This window comes from Geotrypetes seraphini, chromosome 1 (genome assembly GCF_902459505.1).
Source record: "Geotrypetes seraphini chromosome 1, aGeoSer1.1, whole genome shotgun sequence".
Lineage (NCBI taxonomy): Eukaryota > Metazoa > Chordata > Amphibia > Gymnophiona > Dermophiidae > Geotrypetes > Geotrypetes seraphini.
The window spans coordinates 449090494-449110172 of NC_047084.1; the positions used below are offsets into that span (position 1 = coordinate 449090494).

At 49.8% G+C, this 19679-nt stretch overlaps 2 protein-coding genes across 2 annotated transcripts in view; one reads left to right on the plus strand and one right to left on the minus strand.

The window, feature by feature from the left end:
• Window positions 1-14562, minus strand: part of SSR4 (signal sequence receptor subunit 4) — a 34390-nt gene extending 19828 nt beyond the window's left edge. Inside the window, exon 1 of the mRNA XM_033920815.1 lies at window positions 14410-14562. Coding sequence (XP_033776706.1) covers window positions 14410-14467 — 58 coding nt within the window. The 5' untranslated portion in view covers window positions 14468-14562. The remainder of the gene's footprint in view (window positions 1-14409) is intronic.
• IDH3G (isocitrate dehydrogenase (NAD(+)) 3 non-catalytic subunit gamma) overlaps window positions 14555-19679 on the plus strand; it is a 55183-nt gene continuing 50058 nt past the window's right edge. The window contains exon 1 of the mRNA XM_033920803.1: window positions 14555-14779. Coding sequence (XP_033776694.1) covers window positions 14693-14779 — 87 coding nt within the window. The 5' untranslated portion in view covers window positions 14555-14692. The remainder of the gene's footprint in view (window positions 14780-19679) is intronic.

Here is a 19679-nt window from a genome sequence, read left to right on the forward strand (position 1 = left end):
CCTCTGAGTGAAGAAGAGCCTCCTTGCATTCGTTATGAATCTGTCTCCTCTCAGTTTTTCTGAATGACCTCTTGTTTTAGTTGTCCCTGCTAGTCTAAAGAATCTGTCCCTCTCCACCTTCTCTATGCCTTTCATGATTTTATAAGTTTCTATCATGTCCCCTCTCAGTCTCCGCTTCTCCAGGGTAAAGAGCCCCAGCCTGTCTAACCGTTCGGCATATGAAAGGTTCTCCATACCCTTTATCATCCTCGTTGCCCTCCTCTGGACCCTTTCGAGTATTGCCATGTCCTTCTTGAGGTATGGCGACCAGTATTGGACGCAGTATTCCAGATGTGGGCGCACCATTGCTCGATACAGTGGCAGGATAACTTCTTTTGTTCTGGTAGTGATACCTTTTTTGATAATGCCCAACATTCTGTTCGCTTTTTTTGAGGCCGCTGCACATTGTGCAGCCGGCTTCATTGTGTTATCTACCAATACCCCCAGATCTTTTTCCTGGCTGCCTTTCCCGAGTACCCTCCCTCCCATCGTATAGCTGTACATGGAGTTCCCCTTCCCTATGTGCAAGACCTTACATTTCTCCACATTGAAGCTCATCTGCCATTTTTTTGCCCACTCACTCAGCTTGTTCAGGTCGCTTTGCAATTCTTTGCATTCCTCAACAGTTCTGGCCCTGCTGGAGAGTTTTGTGTCATCCGCGAACTTGATAACTTCGCACTTTGTCCCCGTTTCTAGATCATTAATAAATATATTGAACAGCAATGGTCCCAGCACTGACCCTTGCGGAACACCACTTGTGACCCCTATCCAGTCAGAGTAGTGCCCCTTTACTCCTACCCTGTTTCCTGTCCGCCAGCCAATTTTTGATCCATCTGTACACGTCCCCTTCCACCCCGTGACTCCACAGTTTCTTCAGTAATCGTTCATGGGGCACCTTGTCAAAGGCTTTTTGGAAATCTAGATATATAATGTCTACTGGGTCACCTTGGTCCAATTGCTTACTTATCCCCTCAAAGAAATGCAGTAGATTTGTCTGGCATGATCGGCCTTTACAGAAACCATGCTGGCTCGATCTCATCAGATTATTTTTTTCTATATGCTCATTGATACCTTCCCTGATCATTGATTCGACCATCTTCCCTGGAACGGAGGTTAAGCAACGCCATATCCTTCTTAAGGTACGGTGACCAATATTGGACGCAGTACTCAAGATGCGGACGCACCATCACCCGGTACAGCGGCAGGATAACTTCTTTCGTTCTGGCTGTAATACCCTTCTCGGAGAGAACGTGAACTCGCAGGCCTTGAGCATGCGCAGATGCTCAAGGCCCAGCAAGAAGAGGAGGCCGATCTTCGGGCACCGGCACCTACACACAGGACATGCCGGTGCCAGTGCCCAGGCCCAGATGACAGTAAGAAGCGGCAGGGGGTGCCCAATCGCGGTGGGGGGGGTACCCGATCGTGGGGGGGAGGGTGCCCGATCGTGGGGGCGCCACTCGCAAATCGAGGCACTAGGTTTACGAGCATGCTTCTAGAACAAATTATACTCGCAAACCAAGGTTCCACTACTTGCTTTTCTTAAAAGGTACAATAAGGATGTTCCTTCAAGGAACAGATACTGTATATACTCGAATATAAGTAAATATGAATAAGTCGAGACCCCCATTTCCCCCCCAAAAGAGAGAGAGAGAGAGAAAAAAAAAATGGTTGACTCGAATATAAGTCGGACAGCTTAATATTCAAGTGTCCTGCCCTGTCAGGTTCTGCACCCAGCCCCATTCCCTACCAGGCTGTGAACAAGCCCCCCTCCCTGCCAGGCTCTGAACACTGTCCCACCTTCTTTCCCTGTATCTTCTTCCCCCTAAAAGAGCCAACCTCATCAGTGATGTCACAATGGCTTGATTGTCCCATATTCCCCTCTGCCCTCTAACCCAGCCAGATTAACCATTCCCCTTAACTTAAACCGCCTAGTGGTAGGCCGGGACAGGAGGGATCCCTCCCGTCTCTAGCCCCGGCCGACACTAATAATTACCACCCTCCCTCACGTATCTGTTCCCTAGTGGGCCAGCGTGTATCCTGCGCTGAAATCCTTAAGATTGTAAAGGTAGTAGTCAGTGGCGCACTCAGGCCGGCACGCAGGAGCGAGCTTTTCGTGCTCCCAGCTGGCCCTGCACCGCTCCTTGATAGGAGAACCATTATCCATGTCCTCATCACTTCGCGCTTGAACTACTGCAATTCGCTACTCTCAGGCCTTCCACTTAGTCATCTCGCTCCCCTACAAGCCGTCCAGAATTCGGCTGCACTACTTATATTCCAGGAAAGCTGCTTTAATCACGTTACTCCTCTCCTAAAGTCACTTCATTGGCTTCCCATCCATTTCCGAATACAATTCAGCTTCCCATCCATTTCCGAATACAATTCAAACTCCTCTTACTGAACTACAAATGCACTCGCTTAGCTGCCCCTTACTATCTCTCTTCACTTATCTCCCCCTATGATCCCCCCTCCCCTCTGAGAGCTCCACTTAGCTGGTAAGTCTCTCCTATCTATGCTCTTCTCTTCAAATGCCAACTACAGACTCTGTCCCTTCTGCTTTACTGCACCATATGCTTGAAACAAGCTGCCCAAATTCCTACGGCAGGCTCAGTCTTTGGCAGTGTTCAAGGCCCAGTTAATAGCCCACCTATTTGAGAGTGCTTTCAACTCTTAACTCCTCTCACTTTAGGTTCTGCATTCCCAAATCAATATGTCATGTCTGTCTGTCCAAGTTAGACTGTAAGCTCTATAATTAGTAATACTGAAGAACCAGGGCGTGATCTGTTAGGTAGTTTTTCTAAGTGATCCAGATTATCACTGTTTTTATATAAAGTGATTATAAAAGTGAGCATGGTACAGTCAGTGAATTCTTACAGACGTGTATCCAAGAAACATAAGAATTGCCATTGCTGGGTCCATCGTGCCCAGCAGTCCGCTCACGCGGCGGCCCTAAGGTCAAAACACCAGTGCTCTAAATGAGTCCAACCTCACCTGTGTACTTTGCAGTTTACCAGGAACTTGTCCAACTTTGTCTTGAATCCCTGGAGGGTGTTTTCCCCTATAACAGACTCCAGTTGTCTACCACTCTCTGGGTGAAGAACTTCCTTATGTTTGTACGGAATCTATCCCCTTTCAGCTTTAGGGAGTCTCCTCTCGTTCTCCCTACCTTGGAGAGGGTGAACAATCTGCCTTTATATACTAAGTCTATTCCCTTCAGTATCTTGAATGTTTTGATCATATCTCCTCTGTCTCCTCTTTTCAAGGGAGAAGAGGCTCAGTACAGCGGCATGATAACCTTCTCCGATCTGTTCGTGATCCCCTTCTTTATCATTCCTAGCATTCTGTTTGCCTTTTTCACCACCACTGCGCATTGTGCGGATGGCTTCATCGACTTGTCAATTAGAACTCCCAAGTCTCTTTCCTGGGAGGTCTCTCCAAGTACCAATCCGGACATCCTGTATTCATGCATGAGATTTTTGTTACTGACATGCATCACTTTACACTTATCCACGTTGAACCTCATCGAGCTTGATTATGTCATGTTGCAGATCTTTGCAATCCCCATGTGTCTTCACTACTCTGAATAACTTTGTATCGTACACAAATTTAATCATCATTGTCGTATCTATGTCCAGATCGTTTATAAAGATGTTGAAGACCATGGGTACAAGCACCGAGCCCTGAGGCACCCACTAGTGACGCTCTTCCAGTCCGAGTATTGTCCATTTACCCCCACTTTCTGTTTCCTATGCTCCAGCCAGTTTTTAATCCACATGAGTATTTCACTCTTGATTCCATAGCTTGCAATTTTCGTAAGTAGTCGTTCATGTGGGACCTTGTCAAACGCCTTCTGAAAATCCAGATATAGAATGTCGACCGGGTCGCCTTTGTCTATCTGTCTGTTTACTCCCTCAAAGAAGTGCAGCAAGTTCGTCAAACACAATCTGCCTTTGCTGAAACCATGTTTACTGGTCCCCATCAGCCCGTGTCCGTCAAGGTGATCAATGATGCGGTCCTTTATCAGCGCGTCTACCATCTTTCCCGGTACCCAGGTCAGACTCACCAGTCTGTAGTTTCCCTGATCTCCCTTCAAACCTTTCTTGAAGATCGGCGTAACATTCGTCACCTTCCTGTCCTCTGGAATCTTTCCTGATTTTTATCGAAAGATTGGCTATTAGCAGTCCAGCTATTGTCCCTTTCAGTTCCTTAATGACCCTCAGATGGATGCCATCCAGTCCTGGGGATTTATCACTCTTAAGCCTATCAATCTGCCTACATACCTCCTCTAGACTGACCGTCAACCTTGTCAGGTTCCTGTCTTCGCCTCCAACGTATAGCCTGTCGGGTTCCAGTATGTTGTGTATATCCTCTTAATACAGACGCAAAAAATGTTTTCAGTTTATCGGCGATGGCTTTGTCCTCCTTTAGCACTCCCTTTATTCCATGATCATCCAACAGTCCCACTGCTTCCTTTGTGGGTCGTTTCCCCTTAATATATCAAAAGGACGGCTTGAAGTTTTTTGCCTCCTTGGCTATTTTTTCCTTGTAGTCTCTTTTGGCCCCTTTTACCGCCTTATGGTACCTGCATTGATGTTTGTGTTTATTCCAGTTTTCGTCTGTCTTTGACCTTTTCCATTCCTTAAATGAAGTTTTCTTGTCTCTGATCGCTTCCTTTACCTCTACAGTGAGCCACGCCGGTTCTTTTTCGTCTTGGATCCCTTGCTGATACGTGGTATATATAGATTTTGCACCTCGGTGACTGTGTTCTTAAAAAGGGACCAAGCTTGCTCAGAATTATGTGCTGGTGTTATAGTCCCAAGGGCACCCCCCAGTATTTTTTCTAGCACTGCTCAGGCAAGAGCTGAAAACCTTAGGATACATATCTCTAAGGGAAAGCAGGATGGTTGTGTATTCTAAACCAGTACTCCCAACTCCCCCCTGGAGCCTCCCTCTTCCATCTCCCCTTGCACACTCTCTCACTTACACAGAGTTCAATGTTTTCAGTCCCATTATTAATTTAAAAAAGTTATGCGCTTTTATGGAAATTAAGAACCATTAAAGTTTTTTGACAGCAAATCTTTTCGGTTACTGGTTCAATCTATTGTATAGAAACATAGAAAATGACAGCAGAAAAGGGCCATAGCCCACCAAGTCTGCCACTCTAATGACCCACCCCCTAACTTCTTCCACTAAGAGATCCCACATGCCTATCCCATTTTTTCTTAAAATCTGGCACGCTACTGGCCTCAATTACCTGCAGTGGAAGATCATCCCAATGATCAACCACCCTTTTGGTGAAGAAATACTTCCTGGTGTCACCATGAAACTTCCCACCCCCAATTTTCAGCGGATGCCCTCTTGTGGCTGTGGGTCCTTTAAGAAAAAAGATATCATCTTCCACCTCGATATGGCCCGTGATATATTTGAACGTCTCAATCATGTCTGCCCTCTCTCTGCGTTCCTCGAGTGAGTATAGCTGCAATTTACTCAGCCGTTCCTCAGACGGGAGATCCTTGAGTCCTGAGACCATTTGCTGAACCGATTCAGCTCTCAGCACATCTTTTTGATAATGTAGCCTCCAGAATTGTACACAATATTCAAGATGAGGTCTCACCATGGATCTGTACAACGGCATTATGACTTCGGGCTTCCGGCTGACGAAACTTCTACGGATACAACCCATAATTTGTCTAGCCTTGGATGAAGCTTTCTCCACTTGATTGGCAGTTTTCATGTCTTCACTAATGACCACACTCCTAAGTCTCGTTCTGCTGCAGTCCTAGCTAAGGTCTCATCATTTAGGGTGTAAGTTCTGCATGGATTTCTGCTGCCAAGGTGCATGACCTTACACTTTTTGGCATTGAAGCTTAGTTGCCAAGTCGATGTTCCAGTAATAGGTCCTGCGTCATACTGTCGGGCAATGTGCTTTTGCCTACTATGTTGCATAGTTTGGCGTCATCGGCAAATAATGCTATTTTACCTTGAAGCCCCTGAGCCAGGTCTCTTACAAAAATGTTAAATAGGATCGGGCCCAAGACCAAGCCCTGCGACACTCCACTGATCACCTCCGACGTTTCGGAGAGGGTACCGTTAACCACCACCCTTTGAAGTCTACCTCTAAGCCAGTCTTTAACCCATGCAGTTAATGTTTCACTTAATCCCATCGAACTCATCTTGCTCAATAACTTTAGACTATTGTAATATAATTTATTTGGAGTTACTAAAAAGATTATATTAAGACTTCGGTTAGTGCAAAATGCTGCAGTTCGCCTGATTTTTAATCTTAAAAAGTATGATGATGTTAGCCCTTTTTATACCAAGTTGCATTGGTTGCCTTTTGGGGCCAGAGTGCTTTTTAAGTTCGGATGCATTTGTTATAAGGTGCTTTTTGGATTATCTCCCTCATATTTGTCCCCCTATCTGAAACTTTCTTATTCAACAAAAGGAACTAGAAATTCTGGAAAGTTCATCTTCCCTACTCCAAAGGCCTGTCGTTTTAAGATTTTTTTAGATAGGGCTTTGGAGTATCAAGCTGGAAAGATGAACTCCTGGCTAAGACCTATTTATTTGACAAATAGGAATATTAATTTTGATATATTTAAATGAGGTCTTTTGTTTCTATTCTTATTGTCATAGTATGTTAATTTTTTAATAATTTTTAACATTGTACTTGAATGTTTTTAACAATTGTATTACTTTTATTATATAATTTTAGATTGTACGGAGATAGTGTGTTCTATGAAACTGTACCATGTGTTGAAAAGTCTCAGTATTCTCCTGTTGTGAACCGCCCAGAACCACTGGTTGGGCGGTATACAGGAAAATAAATTATTATTATTATTATTCAGCCAGCTGACCATCAGTACAGATGTATCCATCATACCTCGCCAAAGGCTTCAATTTCCCTAACCTCCTCATCTGGAGGCTCTTCTGTTTGTTGCAGAGAATGTGCACAGTGTTGGAATTTCTGGCATTTGCCATCTGAATTGAGGCACTCCGTACTAGGGTTAACAGATTTTTCCACTTGGCCCCAACCTACTCTGCCTTCAGCCCCGCCTTTTTCCACCTCAAGCCCCACCCCCACAAAGCCTTTTCTGACCTCTGGGCACATCTGGAGGGCCTCCGAGAATGCACGCAACATCATCCTTGCATGCCTAGAGGCCTTTCCAAAACATGGACATACTACCGGGTATTGGAAAGTCTGTCTGGGCACCCAGACAGTCCTCTAAAAAGAGGACATGTCCAGGTTTTCCGAAACATCTGGTAACCCTAGTCTGAAAAGACACCACAAATGACGTTGATAAAGCACAGTTACTTACCGTAACAGTTGTTATCCAGGGACAGCAGGCAGATATTCCCACACATGGGTGACGTCACCAACGGAGCCCCGCAGCGGACAGCCTCGAAAGCAAACTTGCTTGAAGATCTTGAGCTTTTCGAGTGCCGCATCGCGCTTGCGCGCGTGCCTTCCCGCCCGAACTAGGGAGCGCATCTCCTGTGAGGATCCTCAGTTCAGATACCAAGCTAAGAAGCCAACCAGGGGAGGTGGGCGGGTTGTGGGAATATCTGCCTGCTGTCCCTGGATAACAACTGTTACGGTAAGTAACTGTGCTTTATCCCAGGACAAGCAGGCAGCATATTCCCACACATGGGTGACCTCCAAGCTAAATAAAAAGAGAGGAGGGAAGTTGGCAATTTACGAAAAAAGATTTTGAAAAACAGATTGGCCAAAATGGCCATCCCTCCTGGATAAAGTATCCAGACAGTAATGAGAGGTGAAAGTATGAACCGAGGACCAAGTGGCAGCCTTGCAAATTTCCTCAATAGGTGTTGATCTGAGGAAAGCGACAGATGCCGCCATAGCTCTAACTTTGTGGCCCGTCACTCGACCCTGCAGAGGAAGACCAGCCTGAGCATAGCAGAAAGAAATGCAAGCAGCCATCCAGTTGGAGATGGTACACTTAGAGACAGGACGTCCCAACCTATTCGGATCAAAAGAGATGAAAAGTTGAGGAGATGATCTGTGAGATTGAGTACGTTGAAGGTAAAACGCCAACGCACGTTTACAGTCTAAAGTATGCAGAGACGCCTCACCGGGATGAGAATGCGGTTTAGGAAAAAACACCGGTAGAACAATAGATTGATTGATATGAAAATCAGATACTACTTTCGGTAATAATTTTTGATGTGTACGGAGAACCACCTTATCATGGTGAAAAACTGTGAAAGGTGGGTCCGAGACCAACGCTTGCAACTCACTGACTCGACGGGCAGAAGTGAGGGCAATCAAGAATACAGTTTTCCAAGTTAAATATTTAAAATGAGCCAAGTCAATAGGTTCAAATGGAGGTTTCATCAGTTGAGCCAGAACAACATTAAGATCCCATACAACAGGAGGCGGTTTGATAGGTGGATGGAGATTAAAAAGGCCCTTCATAAAACGAGCAACCAAAGGATGTGCCGAGAGCAGTTTCCCATCCAGAGGTTGATGAAAAGCAGCAATCGCACTAAGATGAACTCTAATAGATGTGGATTGAAGGCCTGACTGAGATAAATGAAGCAAATAATCCAGAACTGAAGCCAAAGAGGAAGATTTCGGCTGAAGACGACGACCGGAACACCAAGTCGAAAATCTAGTCCACTTCTGGCCATAACAATGACGAGTGGACGGCTTCCTGGAAGCTAGAAAAACATCTTAAACAGACTGAGAAAATTGAGAAGGATCTGTTATGCAGAAAGGAACCATGCCGTCAAGTGAAGAGACTGCAGGTTGGGATGAAGTAAAGACCCCTGACTCTGAGTGAGCAGAGAAGGAAAAACCGGTAGTAGAAGAGGTTCCCTGATGCTGAGTTGAAGAAGAAGAGAGAACCAAGGTTGTCGGGGCCACCGAGGCGCTATGAGAATCATCGTGGCATGGTCCGACTTTAGTTTAACAAGAGTTTTGAAAATCAGAGGGAACGGAGGGAAGGCATAAAGAAACTGACCCCTCCAGTTCAGAAGAAAAGCATCCGCCTCGAGACGAGAAAATGCGGGAGCAAAACAGAGGTAGTTTGAAGTTGTTGGGTGACGCAAAGAGGTCCACCCGAGGAGTTCCCCAGCGAAGAAATACTTGACGAAGTGTGGGGGAGTTGAGCGTCCATTCGTGAGGTTGAAGAAGATGACTCAATTTGTCTGCAAGACAATTTGTTGACCCTGAATATAGACAGCGCGAAGGAGGATGTTGTGAGAAATCGCCCAATGCCACAACCGCAAAGCTTCCTGACAAAGGGAACGAGATCCCGTTCCGCCTTGTTTGTTGACATAATACATGGCTACTTGATTGTCCGTCCGAACCAGGATTACTTGGTCGTGAAGGAGGTGAAGAAAAGCTTTGAGAGCAAGAAAAATCGCTCTGAGTTCCAACAGATTGATGTGACATCGACGATCTGCGGTCGTCCACAACCCTTGTGTACGGAGACCATCTACGTGGGCTCCCCAGGCGTATTCTGACAAATCTGTTGTGAGCACTTTCTGATGAGGAAGATGGTGAAACTGCAAACCTCTGGAAAGATTGGAAGAGAGCATCCACCAGTGGAGATACTTCTTCAATAAAGGAGTCACCGCTATATGACGAGAAGGCAGATCCAGAGCCTCTTGCCACTGAGACGCCAGGGTCCATTGAGGAATGCGAAGGTGGAGTCTTGCAAAGGGAGTCACATGAACCGTAGACGCCATATGCCCGAGGAGGACCATTATTTGGTGAGCCGTGAGAGTCGACAGGGAAGCTACGCGATGACAAAGACGTAAGAGAGTTTCTTGACAATTAGGAGGAAGGAAAGCTCTCATGTGAACAGAGTCCAACACTGCGCCAATAAATAGGATCGACTGAGTTGGAACCAACTGAGATTTTGGAAAGTTGATATGGAACCCCAGACTTTGAAGAAAAGAAATAGTCTGAAGGGTCGCTTGAGTAACCCCTAGAAGAGAAGGGGCTTTGATAAGCCAATCGTCGAGGTAAGGAAAAACCTGAAGACCCCGAGCACGGAGGGCTGCAGCCACCACGACTAGACACTTGGTGAAGACCCTGGGAGAGGTCGCCAAGCCAAACGGAAGAACCCTATATTGAAGATGAAGGTTCCCCACCTTGAACCTGAGAAATTTGCGAAAATTCGGATGGACAGGAATGTGAGTATAAGCCTCTTTGAGGTCCAGTGAGCACATCCAATCTCCCTGTTCCATGAGGGAGTACAAGACTGGAAGAGAGAGCATGTGAAATTTCTCTTTGACTAGAAATTTGTTGAGAGCTCGGAGATCCAGAATGGGTCGCAAATCCCCCGTCTTCTTTGGAACCAGGAAATATCTGGAGTAAAACCCCAGATTGTGTTCGGAAGGAGGAATCTCCTCCACCACTCGAAGGCGAAGAAGTGCCTGAGCCTCCTGAAGAAGAAGGGGGAGTTGCGAAAAACTGGAAAGACACTCTCTTGGAGGGTGATCTGGAGGCACCTGAAGCAGGCGCAGAGAGTATCCCTCGCGGATGACTGTGAGAACCCAGAGGTCCGATGTAATGGTTTCCCAGACAGATGTAAAAAGGGAAAGGCGACCTCCGATGGGTAGGGAGGAGTTTGGATGCAAGGAGATTGGAATGCTCACTACTGGACTGTCAAAAAGACGGAGCGGGTTTGGTTGGAGCAGGCGCCTGGGACTTCTGAGGAGTTGTTGCTGGGGCCGTCTAGGCAGAGGCCTGGAGAAAGCTGGCGTGGACTTCATAGGGTAGCGACAAGCGGGAGGCTTGTAAGCTCTAGTCGCAGAAGGTTTCAGCTTAGGGCAAAGAAGAGAGGCGAAGGAGCGTTCATGCTCGGAGAGCCGTTTAGTAGCCGCCTCGATCGAGTCATCAAAAAGCTCAGAACCTTGGCACGGCAGGTTCGCTAAACGATCCTGTAAGTTGGGATCCATGTCTACTATTCTGAGCCATGCGAGACGGCGCATGGCCACTGCAAACGCCGAGACCCTAGAAGAAAGCTCAAATGCATCATAAGATGCCTGCAACATGAAGAGACGCAATTGAGAGAGAGATTGAAGAATTTGTTTGTATTCAGAAAGGCGTTCTCTGGGCCAGTCTGGGCAAAAGGATGACAACTGCTTCAAAAAGAAATTAAAATAAGAAGTGAAGACATAGTTGTAATTTAGAATTCGGTTAGTCATCATCGAATTTTGATAAAGCCTTTGCCCAAACTTATCCATAGTGCGACCTTCACGCCCCGGAGGGACTGTTGCAGACACCTTAGAAGGATGAGCCTTCTTCAGGGATGATTCCACCACTAAAGACTGATGAGAAAGTTGTGATTTCTCGAAACCTTTGCAAGGCAGTGCGATACCGAGACTCCAACTTAGACGGGATCGCTGTCACAGAATAAGGAGTCTCCATATTCCGCAGGAAAGTCTGCTTCAGCACCGGTGTCATGGGCAGACGCAAAGTCTCCTTTGGAGGATGGGAAAGCTCCATATCCGCCAAATATTCAGGCGTGTACTTGGAATTAGAATGCAAGTCAATGTTAAGAGCCTGGCCCATATCGAAAACAAACTTCGCAAAGGAAGAAGACTTCGACGTAGAGGCTTCCTGAGGGGAGGCAGAACGAGAACGAGGCGCCACTGAAAATGAAGGAGAAGCCTCGCGTGAATACTGTGAAACTGGCTCCGAATCGAGGTGCAAGGTGATGGAGGATGCTGCACTACCAGTCAGAGGCGGAGTGGTGGAATGTTTCCGTTTAAGACTCCGAGACGGAGAAGTGCGCGGAGTGCGAGGTTTTGCAATAGGAGACAGATCCCGAGGCAAAAGTCTCGAAGGTGGAGTCCTCGACCTGGAATGCCTCGATGAAACAGAGGAGGCAACAGTACTCTGAGAGCGAGGCACATGCTTCGAAGGGAGATCCGAAGGCCTCAAGCTCCTCGAGGAAGGGATCTTCGAAGACTTGGATCGGTGCTTCGATCGAGGCAAAAACCTCTTAGAAGCTCGGTCAGGTGAAGAGTCCGATGAAGAGACCAGAGACCGAGACCTGCGACGAGGAGACCCTCGACGAGGCAGAGACTGCTGCTCAGGCTGGACTTGTGAAGACAGGGCCGAGGTCGGGACCAGCTGAGCCACAATTGAGGAAATTTGCATCGTCAAAATTGAATTAAGCATGTCCTCAAACATGGGGAGAGAGACCAAAGGACTCGGAGTCACAGGAGGTCTCGTGCATTCCAATGAGAGCGACCTCGGAGGAGAGTATTCCCTTGATTTGGAAGCATGCTTGGAAGACGGTCTACAAGACGGAGCCGAACCTGGAGCCCCAGGTTGCGAGGTACTAGACTCCGTTGACTTCTTAGGAATGGCACCTGAAAATGAAGCAGGAGACTTACCCCCCAATCCAGGCTTCGAGGACACCGAGGAGGCCTTCGAGGCCGAGGACCCAGAGGTTTTCGAGGCCGAGGCCTGCAGAGGAGGCGAAGCCGAGGTCTTCGTACTCGAGGCTTGCCCCAAAGTGGAGGTTTTCGCAGATGCCCCGGCCGAGGCCACCGCTTTATCAGGCTCCATTCGAGGAAAAAGCTCAAAGAACCTGTCGCAGCGGCGCTTAAAGGCACGAGGTTGAAGAGTGAGGCAGCGAAGACAATCTTCTGGACGATGGGTCGTCCCCAAGCAGAGCTATGGGGGTCGGTTATGGAGATAGTCCTGCCGCACTGATAATACTTTTTAAACCCGGTAACAGGTCGGGAAATAGAAAGGACAAAGTCCGTGTCGAGAACGAGGGAGAGAGGCCTAGGCCTCAATCTCCCAACCCGACGCAAGAAAATACAAAAAAAAGTAAACTTTTTTTTTTTACAATCAGAAACAAAACAAAAACACAGCGACCGAAAAGAAATAAAAACTAGTCAACCGCGGTGAAGAGAAGGCACAACGCTACGGGAACTAAGTCGACAAGTCTTCACAGCTCCGTGGAAAACGTTGAACTGAGGATCCTCACAGGAGATGCGCCCCCTAGTTCGGGCGGGAAGGCACGCGCGCATATGCGATGCAGCACTCGAAAGCTCGAGATCTTCAAGCAAGTTTGCTTTCGAGGCTGTCCGCTGCGGGGCTCCGTTGGTGACGTCACCCATGTGTGGGAATATGCTGCCTGCTTGTCCTGGGATAATGCTGCTTTGTTCAGCACATTATTCGCTTCTTGCGCTGTAACCACCTTTTTACACTGTCCCTAAATTGTGATCAAGAGGCTAAAAGAAAACAGCCAGCAGTACCCGATATTTGCTTGGCATAGGGCCACTAAGATCTCTTTAAATTCCAGGCATCTTTGTAAAGTAAGATCAGAAAGGTCCTTTGTGATTGTTCCATACCAGTACTCCTTTTTCTTTGGCTTTTCTCCACATTGCTTCCTTGTCTTTGTAGCGGTGCAGCAAGCCTTAGCGTCTCTCAGGATATCTTTTTTCTTTTGTCCCAGTGCCCTGCGAGTCCTATCCACTTTAATTTTCCCTCCATCCCTAGGGTCCATCAGCTCCATATAAATCTGTTGCACAACCCACTCAACATTATGGTAGACATATATCCTTATATTTTGCAGTCGGGACCTATTTTCTAAGTCCTACATATACCATTATGGACTGTTTGGGATATGTGCAGTATATAAACAAACACTTGTATTTGAATGAAGAATTTCATTGATAAATCAGAGGGGTTTCCAGTGGCAATTCTTTGGGCAGTTTTTGGGCTGCCCCAAGCACAACTCGGGCTACTTTTTTGCCATCTGGCAACCCTGTTTAGGTGTCTAATTTTTCATTATTTTAAAAGCCAATACTAATTGAGAAACAGTTTACAAACAGGGTAACTGGATGGTTCTAAGTCAGCAGAAAAAAAAGGCTAACCTAGACTATGATTTCTCTTCCTGGACTGCAGGAATATCTTAACAGAGGCCGGGGAGGCAGGTTCAAATTCCACTGCAGTTCCTTATAACCTTGGGGAAGCCACTTTCACCTTCATCACCTCAGGAATAAACTTAGATTGTAAGCCCCTCTGGATAAGCGAAAATACCTTCGTTATCTAATACAATACGTCTTAAGTTACACAACTGGAAAAGGTACGAGTCTATTCAGCTCCCTCCCCCCAAGTGTGCTTAGTTTAAACCTAATGAAAACACGGCTGTAAATGTCTAGATAATCAAATCCAGGACCAGCTCAGCCCCTGTCCGAGATGCTAGAGTCATCCGGTCGCGCGCTCCAAGGGGGCCCGAGGCCATTCACGTGGCAGCTGCGGCAAGACAACAGGGGCTCAGAAGCCAACGTCTCCCCTTGCCAAGAAAGAAAAAACCGCGAAGAAGGACTTGGCCAGAACTCACTTCTTTATAGGACGTCCGAAATGCAACATACCAGCACAGCCGGAGAGAACCAAAACCACCAGCGTCCACAGCAACCCGAGCGCTGCCATCGCCGACTCTATCCCACCACCGCCGCTAAAAGGAAGGAAGAGAAAAAGCGCAGGGGCTGACGGGAGCTTGCGGGGCGCAGACGACAAGGACAGCTCAGCACGGAGCCCGCTCCAACCGGAAGAAAACGAGGGGGCTGACGGGATACTGCGGGGCACAGACTACGGGGGTGGTGGAGGCTGTCTGCGCACGGTGTTCCGTTCACCTTGCCCTTCAAAAGAATCGTCATGGCGATGCGTTCTGCTACTCTAGCCAAGCAGCTCCTCCTTTCGGTCCCGGCGATACGCGGGGAGCGCCTTGCCCGGTCTGGAAAGGTAACACTGCTCTGTTAGTGAGGTTATTGCTTGGGGTTCGGAACAAACCTTGATAAACAACGATTGGACCAGCGCTTTAACCAGGGGGTGGGATTATAGGGTCACTGTCTTTGTGATAGGTTGCTAGAGCTTTGAAGTCACGTTCATGGCAGGAAGGATGACCGACTCAAAAGCACAGTAACTTGCAGAGAAACAAATACAGATCTACCAGGATCTCTATATTATGAGCCAAATCCTAACTAACTAAAAAGTGCAGAATAAAGGGAAATACACCCACTGATATTTTTCTCTTTATTTATATATAATGTCAAAGCCAGTCTAGCATCACCAAGAGCGGGAGAACCCCCTTCTCCAGCAGTGCTGATGCTCACTCATGGTGGGTGTGAGCTGGGGATCAGAGGCAGATGATTAGATATACTTCTGGCAGGCTCAGCAGTTACAGGATCCAACTGCAGTAGCTCTTCCTAGCCCCCTCATTTACCCTTATTTCTCATTGACAACAGGAGCAGGGGGCGAAGTGCAGTAGGGAGAGACTGAGAAAGAAGAAACACTGAGCATGAGTCTGGTGGCTGAAATCCCAAAGCTGTAGAGAAAAACACTGCCAGAGACAAAGCCTGCCGTAGGGATTCAGGCAGCTTGATCCAAGCATATGGTGCAGCAAGGCAGAAGGGATGGAGTTTGAAGTTGGCAGGTGAAGAGAAGGGCACAGATAGGAGAGACTTACCAGCTGAGCGGAGCTCAAGGAGGGGAGGCAGGGAGATAAGTGAAGAGAGAGAGTGAGGGGCAGCTGAGTGAGTGCATTTGGATGTCAATAAGTGACTTTAGGATGCCAGTGAAATGACTTTAGGAGAGGAGTAATGTGAGTAAAGTGGCTCTCCTGGATTATCCCAGGACAAGCAGGCATGATATTCTCACATGTGGGGTGACGTCATCTACGGAGCCCCAGCGCGGACAGCTTTTCAAGCAAACTTGATTGAAGTTTCAAGTTTGCACACTGCACCACGCATGTGCATGCCTTCTCGCCCACTAGAGGGCGCATCCCACCTCGTGGTCCTCAGTTCAATTTTTTCCGCGGAGCAAGAAAGCCCTGTGGATCTGAGCTCCAGTGTTTTGCCTTCTAGCTGCCGCGTTTAGTTTGTTTTTCCATCGAATTAGTTCGCGGTGCTGTTTTCTTTTCGGTTCTTTTCTTTAAAAAAAAAAAAAAAAAAATCTTTGTTTTTCGTTGGGCTCCGGGGGCTCCCGGAAGCCGTGGCCGCGGGACGTCGGTCGTTCCCGGCCTTCTTCTTTTTCTTCGTTGATGTCCCGTCCTGTTACGGGATTCAAAAAGTGCAGCCGGTGTGAGAGGTTACTTTCCATCACTGACCCTCACCGGTGGTGCATTGTCTGCCTTGGGCCCGAACATCCGACAGCGTCGTGTGACCGCTGTGCAACTTTCCAAAACAGGGCCCTCCGCCGCCGTAAGGCCAGAATGGCTGAATTGTTCGCCGTCGACGCGCCGACTAAGGCCTCGACGTCGGCCTCGGCTTCGGCCCCGGCCTTGACCTCGGCCTCGGCGTCCTCGGGGGCCTCGGCTTCGCCTCGGCCCTCGTCTTCGAAGACGTCGTCAGCGAAGCCAGCTTCGGGTAAGTCCTCTGTTCCATCCCCTTCAGCAAAGAAGCCATCCTCAACTCAGGCTAAGGCGGGTGGGTCGACCCCGGCCCCGCATCGGACCTCGACTCCGCACACCCCGAGGGAATACTCGAGACCGAGGTCGCCCTCCAGGGAGTGTGCCCCGGACTCGGAACTCCCCACCTTCGTGGGGATTCCGGCCTTCCAGGATCTCCTTCGAGCCCTGATCTCATCGGAGCTGTCGGGAGCCCTGGAAGTGTTGCAGCGTGCTGCGGTTCCGGCGGCCTCGACCTCGGCCGGGGCGCCTTCGGTCTCGGAGGCCCCGGCCTCGGCCCCCTCGACCTCGGGAGCCCCGGCCTCGGCGACCTCGGTCTCGGGTACTGTGGCCCCGTTCACCTCGGTCTCGGCCCCGCCCCTGACCTCGACCTCGGGGGAGCCTCCTGAGCGGAGTGTGAGGCCCAAAGAAAAGTTGCGCAGAGTGCGCCGTCTTTCCTCCTCTTCCTCCGGGTCTTCCCAGGACGCCTCGCCCTCGACGCGACCTCGGACGAGGCGCCGATCGAGGAAGTCTAAGCGGCCCCGAGGCTCGCCTCGGCGCGATCGTTCCTCGTCGCTCGGGGGCGAGGCGCTGCAGGTGTCGGAGTTGCGCCTCGACAACCCGAGGCTCCTCCGCTCACCTCGTGGGAAGTCTTCCCATGCCGCCTCGCCGAGGAAATGGGAGAGTGTTCCACGGACCCCGGGGTCCTCGCCCAAGGGTTCTGCGAGGAGGATAAATTCCCCCTCCCCCTCGAGGGCCTTGGAGAGGGGATCCTGGGATTCGGGATCTGTTAGGGATCCTCATTATTCTCATGAGGCCTCCCCCCTCTCCTCGGTGGGGGGGTCGAGAACCCCGTCTCCCCAGGCTAGGCCGTCCTCATTTTCATCCTTTGTTCAGGACATGGCCCGAGCCCTGGGGATTGACCTGATGGTAGGTTCTCAGTATTCCAAAGAATTTTTGGAGGAACAGGACCTTCCCACTCCTCCTAGAGAGGTGCCTAGACTCCCTCTCAACAGTGTCCTTCTGCAGACCTGGCTGAAGAACTTGTCAAACCCTCTTACAGTCACGTCTGTGCCTTCAAAAATGGAATCGAAGTATAGGACGATTCCCCCTAAAGGGTTCGATAAGGCGCAGCTCTCCCACCAGTCTCTTCTGGTGGAGTCTGCTCTTAAAAAATCACAGCCCTCACGGGTTTCTGCGGCGGTCCCACCCGGCAGGGAGGGGCGGACCCTGGACAAGTTTGGCCGTCGCCTCTATTCAAATTCTCTGATGGCCACCAGGGTTCTAAATTACGCCTTCACCTTTTCCTCCTATTTGCGTGGTATGGTGAAGGACCTTCCTCAATATCGAAACTCGTTACCGGACTCCCAAAGGGCAGGATTCGATAAGTTTATATCCAACCTGTCTCAATTGCGGTTGTACCTATTCCATGCAGTGTACGACGCCTTTGAGCTGGTTTCGAGGGTGTCGGCCTTCGCGGTGGCCATGCGCCGCTTGGCCTGGCTTCGCACCCTCGATATGGACCCAAACCTGCAGGAACGTCTTGCAGACTTGCCTTGTGTGGGGTCCGAGTTATTTGACGAGTCATTGGACGCGGCGACCAAGCGGTTGTCGGAGCAGGAGCGCTCTTTAGCATCCCTGGTCCGCCCCAAACCTAGGCCCCCGCCGCAGAAACCCTTCCGGCCTCCGCCGCGCCGATACCCTCAGAAGTCGACCCCGGCTTTCTCGAGACCGCCTCCGAGACGTCCGTCTCAGCGAGGCAGAGGGGGTCAAACCCAAGCCCCGGCGCAGGGCCCTTCTAAGCCCGCGCCTTCCTTTTGACGGGCTGAGCGGACGGGGCGGGTTCCCCTCCGCACTTTCACAGGAACCCCTTCCTATCGGGGGGCGTCTTCGGTCCTTCCGGGAGGCATGGACCGGGATTACCTCAGACGCTTGGGTGCTCCGGATCGTCTCCGAGGGCTACTCGCTCAACTTTGTGTCCTCGCCGCCGGACAGTCCCCCAAGTTTAGTCTCTTGCAACCGTTCGCAGCTACCGACCCTTCTGACCGAAGCCAAAGCCCTCTTGAAGCTTCGGGCGGTCGAGCCGGTCCCCAAGGACCAGTGGGGTACGGGGTTTTACTCCCGTTACTTTTTGGTCCCAAAAAAGACCGGGGACCTGCGCCCCATACTGGACCTCAGGAAGCTCAACAAATTCCTGGTCCGGGAGAAGTTTCGAATGCTATCTCTCCCGGTTTTGTATCCTCTCTTGGAGGAAGGGGACTGGATGTGCTCCCTCGACTTGAAGGAAGCATATACCCATGTTCCGGTGCACCCCGCCTGCCGAAGATTTTTACGATTCCAGGTGGGGGACCTCCACCTCCAGTACAGGGTACTGCCCTTCGGCCTGGCCGCATCCCCACAAGTATTCACGAAGTGCATGGTGGTGGTTGCGGCAGCCCTGAGGTCTCGTGGGCTCCATGTGTTCCCTTACCTGGACGATTGGCTCATCAAAGCCCCGACCAGGGAGGGGGTTATCTCAGCGACCCGACAGTCTATTGCCTTCCTGCAAACTCTCGGGTTCGAGATAAACTTTCCAAAGTCTCAGTTGAGGCCGGCTCAGTCTCTTCAATTCATAGGTGCGGTGCTGGACACGGTGCGCCTGCGCTCCTACCTTCCGACCCAGCGGTTGGAAGCCTTGGTACGGATGGGCCGCCAGGTCTCTCAACTATCGATGGTGTCGGCCAAGCACATGATGATGCTGCTCGGTCATATGGCCTCGACGGTATACGTCACGCCGTTTGCGAGGCTGCATCTGAGGATCCCTCAGTGGACCCTCGCGTCCCAGTGGCGTCAGGAGTGCGATCCGGTGTCTCGCCTCATTTCGGTGACTCCGCTTTTGCGGAAATCGCTGCGTTGGTGGACAGACTCTTCAAATCTGTCCATGGGGCTACTGTTTCACACTCCTCCTTTTCGCAAGGTCCTGACCACGGACTCCTCGGAGTACGCGTGGGGAGCCCACCTCGACGGTCTTCGCACGCAGGGCCTGTGGTCGGCAGAAGACCGTCGGTGTCATATCAACGTGCTAGAGCTTCGGGCCATCTTCCTAGCACTTCGAGCCTTCGTTCACATATTGCAGGACCAGGTGGTCCTCGTCCGCACGGACAATCAGGTGGCAATGTACTATGTGAACAAGCAGGGGGGAACGGGGTCTTGGCCCCTCTGTTCCGAGGCTCTTCGCCTTTGGGAGTGGGCGGTCTCCCGGAACATCTTCCTCCGGGC